The sequence below is a fragment of the Dromiciops gliroides genome, chromosome 1, assembly GCF_019393635.1.
Source record: "Dromiciops gliroides isolate mDroGli1 chromosome 1, mDroGli1.pri, whole genome shotgun sequence".
Lineage (NCBI taxonomy): Eukaryota > Metazoa > Chordata > Mammalia > Microbiotheria > Microbiotheriidae > Dromiciops > Dromiciops gliroides.
This window is the reverse complement of record NC_057861.1, coordinates 389,150,750-389,172,760: the sequence shown is the minus strand read 5'-3', so window position 1 is coordinate 389,172,760 and position 22,011 is coordinate 389,150,750. Positions and strand designations below refer to the sequence as shown.

General features: G+C 38.2%; 1 protein-coding gene across 1 annotated transcript in view; it reads left to right on the top strand.

Annotated features, from left to right (window-relative positions):
• The window catches only part of SHISAL2B (shisa like 2B), a 29,922-nt gene that overhangs the window by 3,988 nt on the left and 3,923 nt on the right, over window positions 1–22,011 (top strand). The window contains exon 2 of the mRNA XM_043977078.1: window positions 3,545–3,699. Coding sequence (XP_043833013.1) covers window positions 3,545–3,699 — 155 coding nt within the window. The remainder of the gene's footprint in view (window positions 1–3,544; window positions 3,700–22,011) is intronic.

Below are 22,011 nucleotides of genomic sequence, written 5' to 3'. Positions count from 1 at the left end.
CCCGCATGATTTTTAATACTTTTTCATATCTAGTTCTCATTTTTAGGTAGCTTTCCCCACTATTTAGTCTATCTGTCATGACTATGCATTTATCAGATATCATTTCAATGTCTGTGTGTGCTGGGTTGGGCACTGTCCAAAGTAACTTTCCCAGACTTTCTGACCTTGGAGATGACAGCTAACAGCAGAACTTTTGGGTAGATAAATGTGCCTGGAAGTACTCCCAAACACAAGAATAGCACTAAACATTAAAAGATACTGTGAGAGCAGCTAGGTGGCGCAGTGGATAGAGCACCGGCCCTGGAGTCAGGAGTACCTGGGTTCAAATCCGGCCTCAGACACTTAACACTTACTATCTGTGTGACCCTGGGCAAGTCACTTAACCCCAATTGCCTCACTAAAAAAAGAAAGGAAGGAAGGAAGAAAGAGAGAGGGAGAGAAAGAAAGAAAGAAAGATACTGTGATCAGAACACCCTAATCTAGGAAGAAATATTTACACTGAAAATGAAATTAGTCACTGCCTCACATAGGTCTAGAACTGATTGACATCTAAGCTGAGGGATAATAGACTAAGGAATTTGGGTCAAGTGACTTTCTGGAGAGCAGTAAGTACTGCTATGGCCCACTAGGAACTTGCAGATGACCATTGTCGCAGTAAGAAAATTGTGGGGTAATTTTCCATTCATTTTCAGGACAAAGTTACTACTTTTGGATCAGTCACCAGCTAGTAATTGGGCATATTCTTACTCCTGGATCATGATTAATCAATCAATCAGCAAACATTTATTAAGTACTTATTGTATACCAGGCACTGAACTAGATGGGAATTGTAATAATAATAATAATAATAATAGCTAATGTTTATATAACACAAATTCCATGCCAGGCACTGTGCTAAGCACTTTACAATTCTCATCTCATATGATCCTCGCAACAAACTGGGGAGGAGGCTATTATTATCTCCATTTTTACAGATGAAGAAATTGAAGCAAATTGGTTTAAATGACTTGCCTAGAGTCACACAGCTAGCTAGTGTCTGAGGTTAGATTTGAACTCAAGTCTTGTTGACCCACTGCTTTATTCACACTACCACCTAATACAGTGAATGAAGCAATCCCTATTCAGGAGGAGGTTACAGATGTGTATGTGTGTGTATATATATGTTCATTTTTCTCTTTTAAAATCCTATATCTTTTCTTCCAACTCACCTTTTCCACTTAAAATATAAAGAACCTAAGTTCATGATCATAGATATGGACCTGGAAGGGACTTCAGAGGCCATCTAATCCAACCATCTTGTTTTACAAATGAGGGATCCAGAGAGCTTGTGATATCCCAGGTTATGCAGCTAGAAAGAACCAGAGGTGGGATGTGACCTCAGGTCTTCCATATTCTAGAGCCAGTGCTCTTCCCATTTAACTACTTTTCCTTTCTGTTTGTCTATTTTTTTTTTACTTTTTTTTTTTTTTGGTGAGGCAATTGGGGTTAAGTGACTTGCCCAGGGTCACACAGCTAGTAAGTGTCAAGTGTCTGAGGTTGGATTTGAACTCAGGTCCTCCTGAATCCAGGGCCAGTGCTCTATCCACTGCACCACCTAGCTACCCCATACTTTTCATTTCTACCAAAGCAAGTATTATTTCCCAAATGGCTGATGATAAAAATATGGGGCTGTGGCACCTTGGATAACCATATAGCATGTTATTACAATTTAGTGTGCAACAAATTGGGCAGCTAGGTGGCACAGTGCACAGAGCACCAGGCCTAGAGTCAGGAAGATTTTCTGAGCTCAAATAAGGACCAAGACATTTACTAGCTATGGGACCTTGGACAAGTCACATCACTCTGTTTGCCTCAGTATCCTCATCTGTAAATTGAGCTGGAGAAGGAAATGGCAAAGAACTTCAGGATCTTTGCCAAAAAATCCCCAAATTGGGTCATGAAAAGTCAAACTGAACAACAAAAACATGTAGCAAACTAGAATCAGGGAATTTCTTTTTCTTAAAGTTCTATACATGAGTGATCTTTTGAGGAAAAGTTCTTTTGTGCCTGATTCCAGGGGTCATGTTATGCCTTTCCAAACCAGAAGTGGGAAATTAGGCTAAATAAGATTCTTGAATTTAACTTCTTCAATTCTCTCTTTGTTTCACCTAGATCTTTTCTCCTTCTTTTCTTCCTTCAAAATAATAGCTTTTTCAGTGTCCAGTGAGGCCAAAGTAAGAAACTATCTTTGGAAAGCAGGCACCTTACTTTTAAGACCACAAGATCGTAAATTTAGAGCTGAAATGGATCTTAGAAGGCATCAATGACCCTACCATGATCACTTCAACCCCCTCACCTTAAAGATGAGGGGACTGAGTACCATAGAGGTTAAATGACTTGCCCGAGATCAGACAGGGAGTGAGCAGAAGAAGTGGACTTCATACTCAAGTCCTTTGATTTCAAAGAAGGCTCTCTTTCCATTGTATCATGCCTAGAATTATCTTGCTTATTTTACCTCCCAAAGGAAATCCTCATGTTGATATTTGCCTCAGGTAGTCAGCAAGCACCTCATTTTCACAGAAAAAAATCCCAAACAAGTTTTTTCCTGTTCATATTCTTTCACTGTGACAACTTGGCACAATCACTAGAGAAGTGACCTAAAAGTCAGAAAGACCTGTGTTCAAATCCTACCTCTGACACATGTGAACCTAAGCAAGTTTCTTAAGCTGTTAGGGCCCCAGACTACTCTCTAAGAATGTAAAAGTATAAATCTAGAGTTGCAAGGTACCTTGGGAACCATCCAGCCAAATCCTCCCCCATTTTACAGATGAAGAAACTGAGGCTTAGCAAGTGACTTGTTGAGCCAGTCAAACCGGTATGTAAGCACTGGAGCTAGAATTTGAACCTAGGTCCTCTGATTCCAGAGCCTGGATTTCTTACACTATGCCAATCTGCACTGGTAGAGGACATTCTTCTCTGAGCATCTTGTATATCATTGGAATCACAGGCCCGGGGATAGGTTGGATTGGTACTTCTCTAACTATCCTCTTCTGATTTCTAAAACAAATTACCAGCCGTGGGGAATATATTCCCAGGGACTTCACTGTAGAATTTATGGAACACATTAGACCAGGCAAGGAATATCAATCTGGAAGCACTAGATTCGGGAAAAGGTATTATGGAGATCAATTAAAGACATGCTGTATGCCAAGCATTGTGTTGGGCAGTGGGGATACAAAGGACATAAGGAGAAGTAGGGACTGCTCTCAAGAAGCTTGCATTCTCTAGGGTTTCTCTCCTGGGGGAAAAACATGTTCCTAGATAAGTTAAGATATAAGATACAAGATACAAGATACAAGATATAAGATGATATGGTATGGAATGGTACAGTATGGCATGGCATTACATGATATATGATATATGATGTGTGATGTGTGATGTATGATATATGATATATGATATATGATATGATGTGGCACATCAGCCCTTCTGGTATTCAGATCAGATGTTTTCTGTCTGTTCCAATCCAGTACATGTGATAGGATTGTTTCCTCTCCTCCCCCAGCATCGGTGCCTTGATTGGACTGGGAATTGCTGCCCTTGTTTTACTTGCCTTTGTTATCAGCGTCTGTGTCCTTTGCTACTTATTTCTTTACTCAAAACCTCAGCGATTAGACACTGGACTCAAACTCCAACACCTGGAGGCTTCTTCAGGAGAAGGTAATCAGCAGCCATTATTGTGACAATGTGTTTATGCTCTCTCTGAATAAGAAAAGCAATGAGCTAGTATCAAGCTAGACTGTTAATGTGAAGATGCTAGCTTTTAAATGCCAAATCATTACGTATCTTTGCAAATCCACATTGAACAAAGCTTTAACAATGAAACAGCTTTGAGAAATGATCTTAAAGAAGTGATGCTGAACCAAGGAGAGTTCCCAGGAGAATGAAAATTCTGTTCCAACAAAAGCACTTTATGCTCTGATACAGGACATATATCTGTGAGGAGACCCATCATTTCTAATTGTTTAAAATGACTTTTCCTGGCCAAGTCAGAGAGTCAAATAAATAGAGCAACCAGAGGCATGATATCTAATTTTTAGGCCTTTGGTTGTCATGTTACTATAGTTTGGTAAGTCAACACTGAGTGAATGAACATTTTGAATGCTTGCTGTATGGAAGGCATTGGGGTGCTCCCAGATGCTGGAAGGATAAACAAAAAACCAGGAAAGATGTGATCTCTGCACCTGTGGAGGTTATAATCTAATTAAAGATAACAGTCGAGTATATGTGCCTGTGGACAAATTTATGTTTGTGTGTATTATATGACTATGAAATGGCTTGACATCCCCATAGTCCATGAGTGAAAAATCAGTCTTAATTCTTTATGGTTGCATACTGTGTGCATGCATAGAATATGTATGATTATATATTTATTGTTTAAGGAATAATGTCTTTTCACTAAACTCCCTTTTCTTCCCTCAAAATAATATAAAGGATCTAAGATCACAAAGAATATATTATCTCCAAAGTCATTGGTGACATAACTAAATTAAAGGAAATTATTATAAAATTAGACCATAGAACAATAACATTACTTTGTAATGTACTTTGTTAAAGAACCGTATAATGTTGAAACTCTAAGAGAATCTCATGTAGTCCAAATCCTTCTGTTATTCTCTACCTGTGTGACAATACCTCGGGGCCTCAGTCTCCAAATATTTAAAATAATAGCAATCTAGTATAGTGGAAAGAGCATTGGCACTAAAATCAGAGGGGCAGCTATATGGCACAGAAAATAGAGTGCCAGCTTAGAGAGAAGAGGACCTGAGTTCAAATCTGGTCTCAGACACTTACTAGCTGTGTCACTCTGTGCAAGTCATTTAAGTCTATTTGCTTCAGTTTTTTCATCTGTAAAATGATATGGAGAAGGAAATGGAAAACCACTCCAGTATCTTTGCCCAAAAAGTCCCAAAAGGGGTCACAAAGAGTCAGACATGATTGAAAATTATTAAACAACAACAACAAACTAGGATCAGAAGCCTTGCATTCAAATCCAGTCTCTGACACTTGCTGCCTGTGTGATCTTGGGCAAATTATTTAACCTTTTGTGGGCCTCAGTTTCCTTATCTGTAAAATAAAGGGCTTGAACTTATAAATAAGGTCTCTGAGGTCCTCCTATTTATATAATGTTATGAGGTTTATAAAGATGATGTCTATGATCTAAGATCCTCTAGTTCCAAATGCTGTGATGTTATTTTACAGTTAAGAAAACCCAGGAAGGGTTAGTGCCTTGGCCAAGGTCACACAGTGCATTAGGGACAGAAGTTCAAATTACAGCCGAGGTCTCCTGACTCCCACTCTAAATACTGTCTATTATTCCAGGTATGAGAAATATTTTGAGAAAAGAGCATACAATAAAAATGAACCTCAAATAAAACACGGTAGGTTCATATTTGCTTCTCATTTTTCTTAATTATGTGCTTAGTAGGAAAACCTTGACTCAGTGCAAATAATGAACCCCCTGAAGTGGTTGCATGTATTTGAATTCACACTATTTGAAGTCATAATTATGTAAAAATGGTGATTGGTTCTAGTCCAATAGAAATATGTAATAGGAATTCAAATAATGTGACTACTTCACAGGATTCATTCTTCACACTGGTTGGGATCCAGCTGGTTATTGAACCTTGACAGAACGCTAGAAGTAAAACAGGTACGGTGCTATGGTGAAGTGGAGGCCTAAAGTAGCTGGATTCACATCCTACTTCCTAAATCCACTGGCAAAGTCATTTAGTATCTCAGTGCCTTCCCTCCCAACTCTCTAAGCCTCTCAATAGAAGAGCAGATGCTGGTCTGCACAGGCAGAATCAATCAAGGGATAAAGCACCTGTAAGACAAATGATACAAGTACAAAGAATAAAACAATCCCTATTCACAAGAAGCTAACGTTCTGATCGGGGAGACTATACATACATATACACACATGTATATATATCTATAGCTTCACATAGACATATACACACACAAACATATGCACATATGGTACATACATTATATATATATATGCATATATATCTGCACACATAAACACATACACATGTACATATACACTTGTATGTGTGTATATCAGAGTGAATAAATACAAAGTAACTAAAAACAATGTACTATGGGATAGAGGGAGGGTACTAGTAGTTGTGGGGGCAATCAGAAAGGGTATCATATAGGAGATACTTGAATTGCCTCTTAAAGGAAAAAAAGCAACAATTTTAGGTAGTGGTGAGGAGACAATGAATTTCAGCATAGGAGAGAGACAGTGCAGAGGCATGGAGATGGATTTCTTCCATGGAGATGTCCCTATACCAAAAAAATACCATTTCTGCATTTTACCCTCAAATCCCTTAACTGTAAGTATCACTATATTAGTACTAAACACTAATAATTCACACAAATATACTAACTTCGATTCCTACCTCCATATCACAGTGGTGCCTCTGGAGGCAGGAGAGGAGAATTTACATGTTTAAAAGGGGCCCCGAGATTTCCAATCTCCCCTGGAAATCGGAGGGACTGCCTATTTTACTCTACATCTCGCAGGCAGATGAATATATTGTCCCAGTCATAGTTGAACAAAGAGGTATGGTAGAATTTATGGGAGTTGTGCCAATGGACTCAGCCTCAGAATATCTGAATTGGATGGGATTTCAGCAATTATTTCATTTTTTTTTTACAAAAATCATACTATGGGGGCAGCTAGGTGGCACAGTGGATAAAGCACCAGCCCTGGATTCAGGAGTACCTGAGTTCAAATCCGGCCTCAGACACTTGATACTTACTAGCTGTGTGACCCTGGGCAAGTCACATAACCCTCATTGCCCTGCAAAAAAAAAAACAAAAATAAGGGGAAAAAAATCATACAATGGAAATATTTGGAAATGAACTATGGAATACTTGAAAATGCTTGTTTTGTTCCAGACTATGAAAATGCTTGCTTTATTCCATAAATTCAAAATAAATACATTTAAAAAGAAGTCATGGGGCAGCTAGGTGGCACAGTGGATAGAGTAACGGCCCTGGATTCAGGAGGACCCGAGTTCAAACCCAGCCTCAGACACTTAACACTTACTAGCTATGTAACCCTGGGCAAGTCACTTAACCCCAATTGCCTCACCAAAAAAAAAAAGTCATTTAATTCTGCAACATTCCCCAAAGCAGTCATCCTTCAGTGATGGGGAACTTACTACCTTTCAAGAAAACCTATTTCACTTTTGGATCACTCTCATTGCAAAACATTTCTTCTTATGCTGAACTAAAATCTGCCTCTACAATTCCCCCCATCCATCCTAGTTTTGGTCTCTGGGGATGAATAGAACAAGTCTAATCTCTCTTTCACATGATTGCCTTTCAAATACTGAGTCTTCTCTTCTCCAGACCAAATATGCCCATTTCCTTCAACTGAATCCCTGTAGACCATGGTTTCCATGCCTCCCACGATTTTGATAATTTTCTTCTTGATGTGTTTCAATTTGTCAATGTTTTTCCTAAAATGCCTAGAACCAAAGGAAGGAAAAAAGTACTTATTTAACATGTACCAGGTACTATATGAGTAAGCAAAAAGGATGGTAATCCCTGCCCTCAAGGAGCTAACATTCACATCAGGAAAGACAACACAAAAAAGAACTGGAAATCTGGCAGAGAGATTAGTGTCGATCAGTTTTATTTATGTGTTATTTATTTAATTTTTTTTACGGGGCAATGGGGGTTAAGTGACTTGCCCAGGGTCACACAGCTAGTAAGTGTCAAGTGTCTGAGGCCGGATTTGAACTCAGGTACTCCTGAATCCAGGGCCAGTGCTTTATCCACTGTGCCACCTGGGTGCCCCTATTTATGTGTTATCTTGATCCTGTTTTATGATGGTAGCATGGAAGAGAATGTATTTGATGTCCTGAAGCTTTAATATGGCCAGGAGATGAATGAATGTGCCCTTTTGCAAAATAGAAGTCCAGGAAGAGGGAGAGGTGGGCAACCCTATCTCTTTTTCTGAAAATAAAACAAAACAAAACAAAACCCTGTTCCCTCACCACACCCCTATTCCCACCCTATTTGTGTGAAAATGAATGTGAACCTAAGTGTAAGAGTCTACATTTATCTGTACTAAATTTCTTCTTTAAAAAAATTATAGCTATCTTTTATTTTAATATCACCTTCATTTCTGAATATATTCCTCTCATTTCCCTACCGTGCAAGCTTTCCCTTATAGCAAAGAATAAAAAAGAAATGGAAAAATGCAGTTCTATACAATCAACCAACACTTTAACCAAAGCTGACAGTATCTGCAATACTCTATACTCATGGTGGTACAGTAGATAGAGCACCAGGAGTGGAATCAGGAAGACCTGAGTTAAAATTCGATCACTTACTAGCTGTGTAACCCTGAACAAGTCACTTAACCCTGTTTGCCTCAATTTTCTCATCTATAAAATGAGCAGAAGGAAATAGCAAAGCACTCCAGGATCTTTGCCAAAAAAACCCCAAATGGTGTCAAAAAGAGTTGGATATGATTGAACAACAACACATTTATATATTGTAGTAAGGTTTACAAAGCACTTTATGTATGTTTTATATATTTATATATGTCAAATCATTTACATATGTTTTAAACCATTTTCAGGCAGCGAGGTGGATGTGGGCAATGGATAGAATGCTGAGCCTGAAATCAGGAAGACTCCTCTTCCTGACATTAAATTTGTTCTCAGACATTTACTAGCTTTGTGACCCTTGGCAAGTCATTTAACCCTGTTTGCCTTAGTTTCCTTATCTGTAAAATGAACTGGAGAAGGAAATATCAAACCACTCCAGGATCTTTGCCAAGAAAACCCAAAACAGGGTTGTGAAGAGTTGGATACAACTGAACAATGACACTCATATTTCTCCCACCTTTATAAATAAGGGAAGAATATACACTTTCTTATTGTTCTCTGGAAACGTTAGCCACTTCTAATTATAATTACATAGTGTTCAGGTTGTTTTTTGGTTGTTCTTTCCATTGTATTTCATGGTATCCAGTGGTACACAGAAGCCAGTTTATAAAGACATTGTTAGATTTTCATTGTGAATACTTACACCTCAGAAAATGACAAATGCTACAAATTAGGATTTGGCTTATTGTTTTGTTGATTAAATCGACTTAAGAAAGTGTTAGTAATGCATATTAAACTTAAAAGTGTGTTGGGTATACTTCTTTCCCTAAAGAGCTAGTTGTTAAATATTTACCAGTATACTCCTGATTGTATGAGATACATCATAGTTCTGGCTATACCACTTACTAGATGTCTGACACTAGACAGGTTTCCTCATCTGTAAAAGAAAAGGCTTGGATTAGATGATATCTACAGTCTCATCAAATTCTCAAATCCTATAATCTCTCTGTTTTCTTCTTCATCAGAATTATTTGCATTTGCCATAAGTCTCCTAATTAAGAGCATTTCATCTTTTGGGGGCTATCTTTCCTTTTGGAAATGTGATCCTAACTACCCTTTCTGTGAGCTCTTTGAAATCAGCTTTTCTTAAACCCAGGACACAGATCAGACTATACTCAGATGGCCATTTCTCTAACATAGAGGGGTCACTTACGCTCAATGTAGGACACAGATCAGACCCTTTCTCTAACATAGAGGGGTCACTTATTCTCAATGTAGGACACAGATCAGACCTTTTCTCTAAATAGAGGGGTCACTTACGCTCAATGTTTTCATTTCTACTTCAGAAATAGTTGAGTAGTACTTCATTTATCATTTCATCTTTTGGAGAGTGAAGTTGTCAGTAAGATAAGGCAAGACTTTGTCAGATTCTCTATTTTTGGCAGATAAAGTGCTACATCAGATGTTTGGATAGTTGAAACACCCTTTTACAACTAGACAATCCCATGCCAGGCTTGTAATTTGTTTCCTGAGGTCATTATCCACAATCAACTATCTAAGTAATTGTCCTAAAGTTCTATTTCATTTTGGCTCTAAAGACCTAGCAACAGAATTATGTGACTTGATGATTCATCTTTTATGACTTTGCTACCATATCATTACTTATACAACTAGGCACAGACAGTACCTGTATAGATAACTAACACCTTCCACTTTGTTTTTGTTGTTTTTTTTTTAATTTTGGAGGCAATTGGAGTTAAGTGGCCTGCCCAGGGTTATACAGCTAGTAAGTGTCTGAGGCTGGAATGGAACTCACTTCCTCCTGACTCCAGGGCCAGTGCTCTATCCCAGGGCTTCTTAAACTTTTCCCATTCCTGACCTGTTTTTGCCTGAGAAATTTTTATGCAACCTTGGGTATATAGGTATATAAAATAGGTGTACATAATGTTTTACTGTTGCCAAGTTTTTCATGACCCTCCCAAATTCAGTTATGCAACCCACAGTTTAAGAAGCTAGGCTCTATACAATGTGCCACCTAGTTGCCCCAAACTTCTACTTTGAAAGACTTTTTATTAATTCATCAAGCAACTATTTGTTTAATGTATGGTATATACTATACCGTTCTAGACCCCATGGATAGTGCAAAGTTGTACAAGACACAGTCTATGCCTTCAAGGAGCTAAATATTAACTGAATTTTGAACTTCTGTTTGATGTTAACTAAATGTGAGAGTGACATAAAAATAGTGTTTATGTATTTGTTGTCCCCCCCTTTAAAATATAAGTTGACTGAGGGAAGGAGCTATTTTTTCCTTTTTTCTTTGTATCCTTAGCACTTATTGCAGCGCATGGCATGTAGTAAATGCTTAATAAATATTTTTAGAATTAAACAGAATCATTGAAATAAATACTCATTCTTGGGGTATAATTTATTTTCCTTTAGAAGTTTCCATTGAATCAGTGACGGGAAACTGATATGAGTGTAGCCAAATATCAATCAATGAACATTTATTAAACACTTCATATGTGCCAGACCCATATACAAAAACTAATCCAACATGTGTATCAAGAAATAGGAGCCTAAAGTTGTGTCTATTGGGAGCACTAGGCAAAAAGCACAATTCCAGGTTCAGAATGCTTTGTAAATCATAATCATAGTAAAAACAAATCATAGTCAAAAACTAATATAATAAGTAGGTCAAGTAATCACACCAGAAATGTTTCAACAGCTGATATTTTCTCAATAGGAAATCTTTTCTTAAAAGAAAGGCAACCTCTCATACTTGAGATTACTTGTTGTTTTTGAAATTCTTCTTCATTCTAAAAACAATTCAAAGAACTTTAGGGAGAGTAGCATTTATGCACAGATAGGAACTGATTTCAGGACCTTGGACATTTTCCACCCCCCTCCTCCCCATCAACTTTGGTAGTAAGATTTTCCTAGTATTGTTAAGTCTAATAAGTCTAAAAAGGCTTTTTTTTGACAATGTTTTTTCTTCAGTTCATCATATTTCACACACACACACACACACACGTATATATATATTCATTCTTCTTGATGTATATAATTTAAGTCTTTTAACAATGGCATTGAGAGAGTGGGTCTTTGTGTTATGATCCTAGGATTTAGACTGCCTCTGGGAAAGGGTTACCCCCCACTCCCGACACAAACACAAAGAGCTATTGCTGAGTAATTGATTGGTCTTTCAATCTTGTCTCTAAGTAATTTTCTCCCATTCTATCTTTTGTTATAAAGGAATGGGTTATAACAATTGTAAATCATTGTGTTTAAAAAGTACCACTGTAAAAGTCCCATAGTTTGCTTAAAAAGTGAGCAAGGTGCTTATCATTCTTCATGAAGAAAGAGCACTGAATTTGGAGCCTGAGGACCTGGGTTCAAACCCCAGATCTGCCATTTTCTACCTGTGCGGCATGTTGACTTCATTTTCCTCATTTGTTCAATGGAAGCTTGGGCTAGCTGACCCCCACGGCCCTTTTAAGAACAAACATGGGGCAGCTAGGTGGTGCAGTGGATAGAGCACTGGCCCTGGAGCCAAGAGTACCTGAGTTCAAATCCGGCCTCAGACACTTAACACTTACTAGCTGTGTGACCCTGGGTAAGTCACTTAACCCCAATTGCCTCACTAAAAAAAAAAAAAGAACAAACATCCTATAGTCTTATGAATTATATAAAGGCATACAGTTCATTAATAGGCACTCAATATTTGTTGAATGATTGATTCCATAACTAAATACATCTAAGAAATATATATATATATATATATATATATATATAAGAACACAATCATCTTCCTAAACATCTCATTGTTACACTGAGCTTTTCAAACTTGGAGTTGAATAGCTGAGTGTAGTAGAGAGGCTTTCAAATTAAAATTTAAATTCAATGAACATTTATTAAGTGCTTGCTATTAACATGGCTCTATGGTAGACTGGAGGAAATACAGATTCTAGAGGATATGGTCTGCTCTCACTATCCCTACACTCTGCCATGTGGAAAAGAGACATAAATAGATAACTTTAATCCATAAGTGCAACAGAGAGGAGCAAGCAAAGTACTATCTGGAGGGCAGTAATTTGACACGATAATGAAAAAGGTAAGTTGTTAGAGCCTTGAACAACAAGCATAGAAACTTTATCCACTAGACAAAGGGGATCCACTAAAGATTTTCAGAGTCATGACATGACAAGACTGATGCATAAGGAAAATCTCTGACAGTGTTATAAAGGTTAGATTGAAGGAAGAAGATATAGAGTTAGGAAGGCCTGTTAGGAAACTAATGTAATATACTCCAGGTGGCCAATAATGGAAGGTTGTGTGAGGGTGATAGCAACAGGAATAGGAGGGGAGCAGGTACAAGAGGTTTTTCTGGGAATAAAATGAACTTAACTTTAAACTGAGGTAAAGGGAAGGGAACAGAGAGATAACCTCAAGGTCAAAAACTTGAAAGTCCATGTGAATGGTGGTGCCACTGAAATAGCAAAGTGAAGAGGTTCATTTTTATAGAGAAACTTCAGCTTTGTCTACATTATTCCTGAAGTGTGGCCAGTACATCCAGGGGAAAATATACTGAGGGAGCTGGAGATGCAGGTTTGGATTGTAGATAAGAGGTCAGAGTTGTGGAGAGTCATTTACACAGGGCTGATAGTTGAATCTGTAGTTGTGAATAAGACAGCCAAGGGAGAGAATGCTTTGTCCTGGATGTAAGAAGGAAAACATAACCACACAGTAGTGGTGGGACACTGCAGATTTTAAAGTCTACTAGCCTCTTTTGTGATAACAAATAGTATTCACTGCAGGTGGAGATAGGCAGGAAATTGGAGCAATAAGGCATCATGCTCAAGGCATCTAGAAGAAAAAATGCACTGCACCAAGAATCCAGAGGCTGGAAGGAATCTCACGAGATGGAATAATCACCCTGCCTGTGGATAAACGTAACTAACTCCTCTCAAATTGGCTCAGAAAGCAATTTCTCCTCTTTCTCAAAAGAGCCAAAGGAAAGGTTCCATGTTAAACACCAGTTTATATGATTGGAGAACAAACTAGGAGACCATGGTGGGAAGAGGAAATTTGACTCAGACCATATGCTGTTAACTGTTTTGGTCTCCTTTAACCTCCTATCCTTTTGGTATCTTCACCTTCTTCAGATAGCTTGTCCATCAGTTCCTCAATGCCCTCTCAATTGTACCATCCCCAGAATGTATCTCTTCTATTTATACTTGGTCCAGTTTAGTTGTTTTCCCTGTCTATATTCTCTGTCTCTCTCTGTCTCTCTGTCTCTGTCTCTGTCTCTGTCTCTGTCTCTGTCTCTCTTTGCAGGGCAATGGGGGTTAAGTGACTTGCCCAGGGTCACACAGCTAGTTAGTGTCAAGTGTCTGAGGCCAGATTTGAACTCAGGTACTCCTGAATCCAGGGCCAGTACTTTATCCACTGCGCCACCTAGCTGCCCCCCCCCATTCTCTTTAGTGCCATTTCTGCTTCCTCTCTAGCCACTGCAATGTCAGAGTCTAAGAATGGTGGTTCTATTCTCCTTAATAGAGAAAATAGTTCATTAAAATGGCTTTTGCAAATCCTCCACTTTTCTTCTGTTTGTAGTCCTTCCATATTTCTCACTGAATGCTTTTGGGATGGTTTTGCTAAGCTATTTATTTTACCACACTTTCTTTTTTTCTCTCATTTAATTTCTATTTTATGCTTTCTCAATTACATATAAACAAGCATTTTAAATATTTTTTATTTGCATTCCAAATTTTATTCCTCCCTCCTCCCCTTCCTCCTCCTTGTGAAGACAAGTAATTTGATATAGATGATACAAATGTAGTCATTTAAAACATTTCCATATTCTCCATGTTGTGAAAGACAACAAAAAACCCACAAGAATAATAAAGGAAGTTTAAAAAGTATCTTTCACTCTGCATTTATGCACCACCAATTCTTTTTCTGGGGCTGGAGAGCATTTTTTTTCATCATAGGTTCTTTGGGATTGTCTTGGATTATTATATTGCTGAGAATAGCTAAGTCATTCACAGGTGAGCATCATACAATATTATTCACTGTGTACAATGTTCTCCTACTTCTTATCTTTTCATTTTGCATTAGTTTATGCAAGTCTTCCCAGGTTTTTCTGAAAAAATCTTGCTCATCATTCCTTATAGGATAATAGTATTCCATCACAATCATATACCACAGCTTGTTAAACCATTCTCTAATCAATGGGCATCCCCTCAATTTCTAGTTCTTTGCCATCATAAAAAGAACTGCTATCAATATTTTTGTACATGTAGGTCATTTTCCTTATTTTTAAGTCTCTTTTGGGTATAGACCTAGTAGTTGGTCTGAACTGGGTCAAAGGGTATACACAATTTTATAATCCTTGGATATAGTTCCAATTTGCTCTCCAAAATGATTGGATCAATCCACAACTCCACCAACAGTCCATTAGTGTCCCAATTTTTCTACTAATGCAGAAATATGTTTAATATGATTGTACATATATAACCTATATCAGATTGTTTGCTGTCTTGGGGAAGAGGGAGGGAAGGGAGGGAAGGAGAAAATTTTGGAACTGAAAATCTTATAAAAACAAATGTTGAAAACTATCTTTACATATAACTAGAAAATAAATACTTTTATGATTAAAAAAAGATTTATTGGAGTGCTGGAGCCAAGATGGCAAAGGAAAGGCAGTAAGTGCTCAGAGCTCCTAACACAATTATTCCAAAAAAACTCCAAACACAACCATAAGACAACTCCTGGAGCAGCAGAACCCACAAAAAGATGGGCTGAGATCATTTTCCAGCCAAAGATGGCTTAGAAGTTCAGGAGGAGGAGTCTGCTGTACAGGGTGGGAGTGGAGTCCAACCCCATGGTTGTGCCAACACAGATCCAGCCCCGGGTGGACCACTCCAGAGAAATTAACCCTGAGCTTCTGAATCAGCTGCAGTAGTGGCATCTTCTGGAACTAAGCTGACAGTCTGAGGAAAGGGCTGAATGGCTGGTGGCGGTGGGGGGGGGTGTGTGTGTCTTCAGGGGTTTCTGCAGGAGATCAGGGGGAATTCAGTTGTTCTACCCCAGCAGGGAACCAGGAAGAAATCTTGAGTGGCAGCATCCCAGGTAGGGAGGGGCACAGGCTCCTCAGAGCTAACAACCATAGCAAACAAAATTTTGTTGCCTGGTTAATTAGCAAGTTGGCCTGGGGTTATTTACAGACCAGAGCATAGGCCAGGCAAGTGAAGACCCTGCCCCTCCTTAAATCATACCACCTGGGGCCTCCAGAAGCTTGGAATAGTGCAGCTGGGAAGCAAGGCCATAGAGACCTCAAAAAGGACTTTGAAGATTAAGTAAGAGAGGTAGAGAAAAAAATGGAAAGAGAAATGAGAGTGATGCAGGAAAGTCATGTATTTATTCATTCATTCATTCATTCATTTATTTAGCAGGGCAATGGGGGTTAAGTGACTTGCCCAGGGTTGCACAACTAGTAAGTGTCAAGTGTCTGAGGCTGGATTTGAACTCAGGTACTCCTGAATCCAGGGCCAGTGCTTTATCCACTGTGCCACCTAGCTGCCCCCAGGAAAGTCATGAGAAAAAAGTGAACAGCTTGAAAAGCCAAATGGAAAAGCTCTCCAAAGAAAATAATTGCCTAAGAATTATGACTGAACAAATGAAAGCTAGTGACTTTATGAGAAATAAAGGCACAATAAAACAAATCCAAATGAATAAAAAAAAAATAGAGGGCAATGTGAAATATCCTCTTGGAAAAACTGCTGACCTGGAAAATAGATCCAGGAGAGATAATTTGAAAATTATTGGACTGCCTGACAACCATGATCAAAATAAGAGCTTAGACATCATCTTTCAAGAGGTTGTCAGGTAAAATTGCCCTGATATTCTAGAAGCAGAAGGCAAAATAGAAATTGAAAGAATCCACCAGTCACCTCCTGAAAAAGATCCCAAAATGAAACTCCCAGGAATATTATAGCCAAATTCCAGAGCTCCCAGTTCAAGATGTTTTGCATGACCACTCATGTATGACTTAAATAAAAAGACTAATTGTTATTTTGAGAATTATCTCTGAGCCAACTATCTGTGATTTTGTTAGAACCAAGGTGAAATTTAAAAAACAAAAAAACGAAAAGCAAAACAAGAAAAATGAACGAAAAATATGGAGTGCAGTTAAAATGACTGAACCCTGAATTGTTTAAATAAGCAATTGAAAACCAAAAATTGAAAATGGACTTGGGGAACATTAATGTTAAAAAGATAGGTTTTGTGTCAAACAACATCTTGTGATCTTTGAAAGTCCTATGAAATTTTCCACATACAATCCATTCCATCTTCTTCTAATTCAATTGTGATTCCAGCTTACCATCCACCTGCAGTGGTTGTCCAAGGCATATATTCTGATTGACTCAGAAAAAACATGATATAAAATAATATTTTCATAATATAAAAAAACCTGCATATATTTACTCAAAGGCTCTTCCAGATTGATAGGACCAGCTAGAACTTGCATTTCATTGGGCTAGCCTTCAAGAGTTCAAGGTCACCTTTATCCCATAATAAAGTTTAGTTAAACCCTCTGGAAGAATATTCCAATTTGTACTTGTAGGTCAGATCCCTAGAAGAGTAGTTACTATCTAGGGATATTGTAGGTCTGGATGACTAACTCTGCTAGCTCATATGCCCCGACTGTTGTACTTCCAGTTAGTAATCATCCAGTAGGCACAATTATCTTTTTTTTTGGTGATGCAATTGGGGTTAAGTGACTTGCCCAAGGGTCACACAGCTAGTAAGTGTCAAGTGTCTGAGGCTGGATTTGAACTCAGGTCCTCCTGAATCCAGGGCCAGTGCTCTATCCACTGAGCCACCTAGCTGCCCCCCCACAATTATCTTTTAGTCAAAGCTTTTACTCAAAGGACTAACTAGCAAGAGTAGTAGTTTAAAAATCCTATTATAAGACTATGATACTCTTCCATAAATGTGCATAGAGGTCATCATAAGAGTGGGCTCAAACTTAGTCATAATGGTAGTGAGGCACACATGGAGGATACATATGTGGCAAAGGCTATTCACAGCTCCTTATGCAGCTTTCCTTGGTGTAGTATCTTCGATGGGCAAGTTGTCCAGCTGGTCTCCCAAAGTTTACTCCTCACTATTGTATGAATCTCTTCTCATCTTCTAGGAGTCACTCTCCTGGAAGATGCTTTCTCCTTCAGGTCTCATTCTTTATCTGAATCTATCTGAAATGTGGTTCTAACCCCCTATGGGCACAGTGTCTCCTATTTTTTTTTTTTTTGCGAGGCAATTGGGGTTAAGTGACTTGCCCAGGGTCACACAGCTAGTAAGTGTTAAGTGTCTGAGGCCGGATTTGAACTCAGGTACTCCTGACTCCAGGGCCAGTGCTCTATCCACTGCGCCATCTAGCTGCCCCTCTCCTATTGGTATAGCAGTTCTGATTTAAAGCTGGATAGTTGATTTTGGTGGGATGATAAGAAATGCCCTTCCTCTTTTTCCTCTCCCCACTTCCCCCTTTCCTGCAGGGTTCTCTTTATAGCTTGCAGTGTCTCCAACTCTTGGACAGCAGGTTGGGGCATCTCCTTCCGAGAATAGTTCCGTGACATACCATGACAAATGAGGTGTGGGGAGGCACTGGCATCTTCTCTTCCTTACAGAAAGAATCAGAGGAGTACTTCAGTGAGCAGATAATGAAAGAAAAATTTTAGCTCTAGTTTTTCCTGATGACAAGGAAATTAGACCTGTAAGATGCCTTTAGTCCCAGTGATGCTATTAACATTTTGGTGAGAGGATACTGAATGGGAAGGATTTTAGGAATATATATGCCCTTCTTGAAGAATAACCCTAAAAGTGAATGCAATCAGGAAAAAGATAAAAGAAATCATAGCAATTTTAAGAAGGGGAGCACTGACCACATTCCTGGTGATGATAAGTGAAAAGATATTGCCAGCTTACTTACTGAACTGAATTTAAACATGTACAATTAAAAAAAAAAACACAGCCCAAGGGTTAAAAAAAAAGATCAAAGGTAGGCTGAGATTAACATATGAACCTCATATATATAAAAGAACACAACGAAATAGAAGAAATGGAATTACTGGTTCTAGGCAATCCCCAGAATGGAGAGGAAAAGGAGAAAATTATTATTCACGTGTAACAAATATTCAAGGAACTCAAATGCATTACATGTGTCTGATGGTGATGATGATGATGACAAAGATGACAGAAATAATAATAGCTAGCATCTATATAGGGTTTTAAAGTTAACAGAGAGATTTTAAAATATTAACTCAGTTTATCTTCTCAACAACCTCACCATTTACAGATGAGAAAACTGAGGCATGACGAGATTAAGTGACTTGTACTGGGTCACACAGCTACTAAGTGTGCAATATTGAAGTCTTCCTGATTTCTGGTTCAGTGCTTTATCCACTGTGCCGGCTAGCTGCCTCATTGCTTCAGAATATATCTATGCAATATCATTAGGACCAAGAAAAGAGCAGGGAGCATTATCCCTAGCTTGCAGATCAGGTAATTAGTTTTCTGTCTAAATAAAGAAAAGCCAGAACTGGGGTTCATAATCTTTTCCTTATTAGTTTTATTTCCTTCTCTCCTCATGTATTCCTGGAGGGAAAGCAGTAACTGTTGAATGATGTCTACTATTACCATGCTCCAAATTGTAAATGTCTTTTTTTCCCATTATGTATACCTAGTCTAATTTATTGGTGGGGTATAAACAGAAGGCACTTTTGCACAAATTCGAGAGACTGTGAACACTATTAGTGTTGATTGGCTAACCGAATCAGGTCAGTTTGGTATTTAAAATAAAAATTTTTCCTCATAATCTGAAAAGTTAGGGGGATAGTTCTAACAAACAGGTCTAAAAAGTTGTGTCCTCTCTCTCATGTTTAAAAAAATCTAGCATCTAGGCATTATGAATAATGAGCCACAGGGGAACTCACTATTCTCAAAAGAAAGAAAAAATCCAGTGCCATAGCATTACAATAAACTTTTGCAAACCTGTAGAACCCAGTGGGAAGGAGGCAGACTAAATAATAAATTATTTTGGTTGCTTCTAGAAGAAATAGGATAGAAATCAGAGTAGTTGGAATGTAGATAATTTACAGAGAATACCCAAAATAACTAAATTAGGAAACAGCTAATTTTTCCCCTATTATGAAGTTGAATTTGATTGTGAAACATGATTTTTTTAAAGTCAAAGCCAACATGACTCTAAACATGTCAGGATTAGTAAAATAGGAGGAGACCTAACCAATTCCTGACTTCTGAGGAGCAATATTTAAAGGAATTAAAATACAGATCTTTTTTTTTAAAGAGTGTTTCATATGTTTACTAAGATTAATGGAAACTTCACTAGGCCCAAAATAGCACTTATATTTTGTTTCCTAGGCCTTCCAAACAAAGATATGTGTGTGTGTGTGTGTGTGTGTAGACAGACACAGGCATATTTAAAAATTACCTCCGTGATTGATGTAATGACACTGAAGAACAGTAAATAGAGAAACAGAACAAACTATAATGCAACACAAAGATTTTCTCCTCAAGTGTGTACCACAGAAGTTTAGTTAATCAATGTATAATACTTACAATAAAAGAAACTGTGTTATATAAGCCAGGTCTGATTCAGACTGGCCTGGTGCTTCAGCTTTGGAAGTGAAACAAAATGAGATGTCTGCAAACCATCTAACAGTTAACACAAAGAGCATCCCTTGGATATGGCAGGGAAAGGATACTTAGCAAGGATACAACATTGATTCAGTTGAGCATAACTGCCCTACTTCTGTTTTGGCCCAATTGGAGCACTACTGAAGCTTAAGGGAGGGAATAATCAATGGCCTGAGCCTTCATCTCTTAAGTCAATTAAGCTGCAAAGAAGACTTTTAATACCTTTTAAGGAAAAACTAACTTAGCTCACATGGTAGACATTGCTCTTACCACACTGGCCAAAAAACAAACAAACCAAAAAACCATGTAAATTGTCTCATCCACAAAGCACTTGATCTCCTTGCCAAGCATGGAAACATGGCAGCCAAGGGTAATAGTGGTTCGGTGTAGAAACTCATTTTCATATTAGGTGGGAGGAAGGTAGAAAATATAACTAATGTCACCTCATAAAATACACATTTTCATATTTTAAAAATTATGTTAAATTATAAAAAAACTATAGTTTAAAACTCCTGTATAGGATTATACAGGGCAGCTAGGTGGCTCAGTGGATAGAGTGCTGGACCTGGAGTTAAAAAGACTCATCTTCATAAGTTCAAATCCAAACCTCAGACACTTACTGGGTGACCCTGGGCAAGTCATCTAACCCTGCTTGCCTCAGTTCCTCATCTGTAAAATAAACTGGAGAAAGAAATGACAAGCCATTCCAGTACCTTTACCAAGAAAACTCCAAATGGGGTCATGAAGTGTCAGATGTGACTGACATGACTGAACAACAACAAATAGGATCCTATATTCAGGACTGAAGGGGACAATAGAGCTCATTTAGTCCAATAGCTTCATTTTTTTTACAAATGAAGAAACTGAAGCCCAAAGAAGTTAAATAACTCACCCAATATTACATCAGCAGCAGGGAGGGGATCTGAATCCAGGCCTTCTGATTTCAAATCCAGTCCTCTTACTTCACTACACTGCCTGGGGTACTTATCTCAGGAACTAAAATAATTAACAGCTAAATTCTAATCTAATGCCAAGGTGTATTCATCCAATTTTTCTAATAAGGATGAAAAATTTGCCAGCCATTCATAATATAAGGTAGTCAAATGAATGAAATGAGCCATCTTTCACACTCAAACAAGCTAAGTGGGCAAAAAGCTCTTTGTCAGGCTGGTGGACATGTTCTGCCTTGTCAAATAAAGCTCTACTTTGCGAGTGACTATCCTCCACCTCTCTCCCATCATTGCCTGGTGGGCAGGTTGCTGGAGATGAGCCTCTCCAAACTGAGCTTGACTGATTCTCAGATGACATACAGTTGAATCTAAGCTCTGAACTCAATACCCTTCCAGTTTGGTAGAATTTGCTACAGCAAATGCTTCTATATTAGTTAATCTGGGATAACTTTTGTTCCATGATGGGGTATAACAGAGTTTTATTGGCAAACAAGACATTAAAGGCACAAAATGACAGTAATTTATTAGTGCCACTAGAAAAGTTCAGAAGGAAAGTAATGGACTGGAACTTTTCCTTTTAGATTATTGGCTTTATACTTGGAAACTTTTTCATATTAGAAAAGGGACTACTATAAAGCATGTTTGGTAAAAGTAATAGTTTCAGGCCCAACTTCTAATGAGTGAATATCCATATTATGAATCCTCTGCTTCTGATCCAGCCTGGTGGCATGGTGGATAAAGCACTCAGGAACACTTGAGTTCAAATCAGGCCCCAGGCACTTACTAGCACTTATTGAAACTCTGGGCAAATCACTTAACCTCTGTTTGCCTCTGTTTCTGTATCTATAAATTAGGGATAATAAAGCAGCTAACTCCAAGGGTTATTGTGAAGATCAAATGAGATAATAATTGTAAAATTCTTAGCATGGCGCCTGACTCATAGTAAA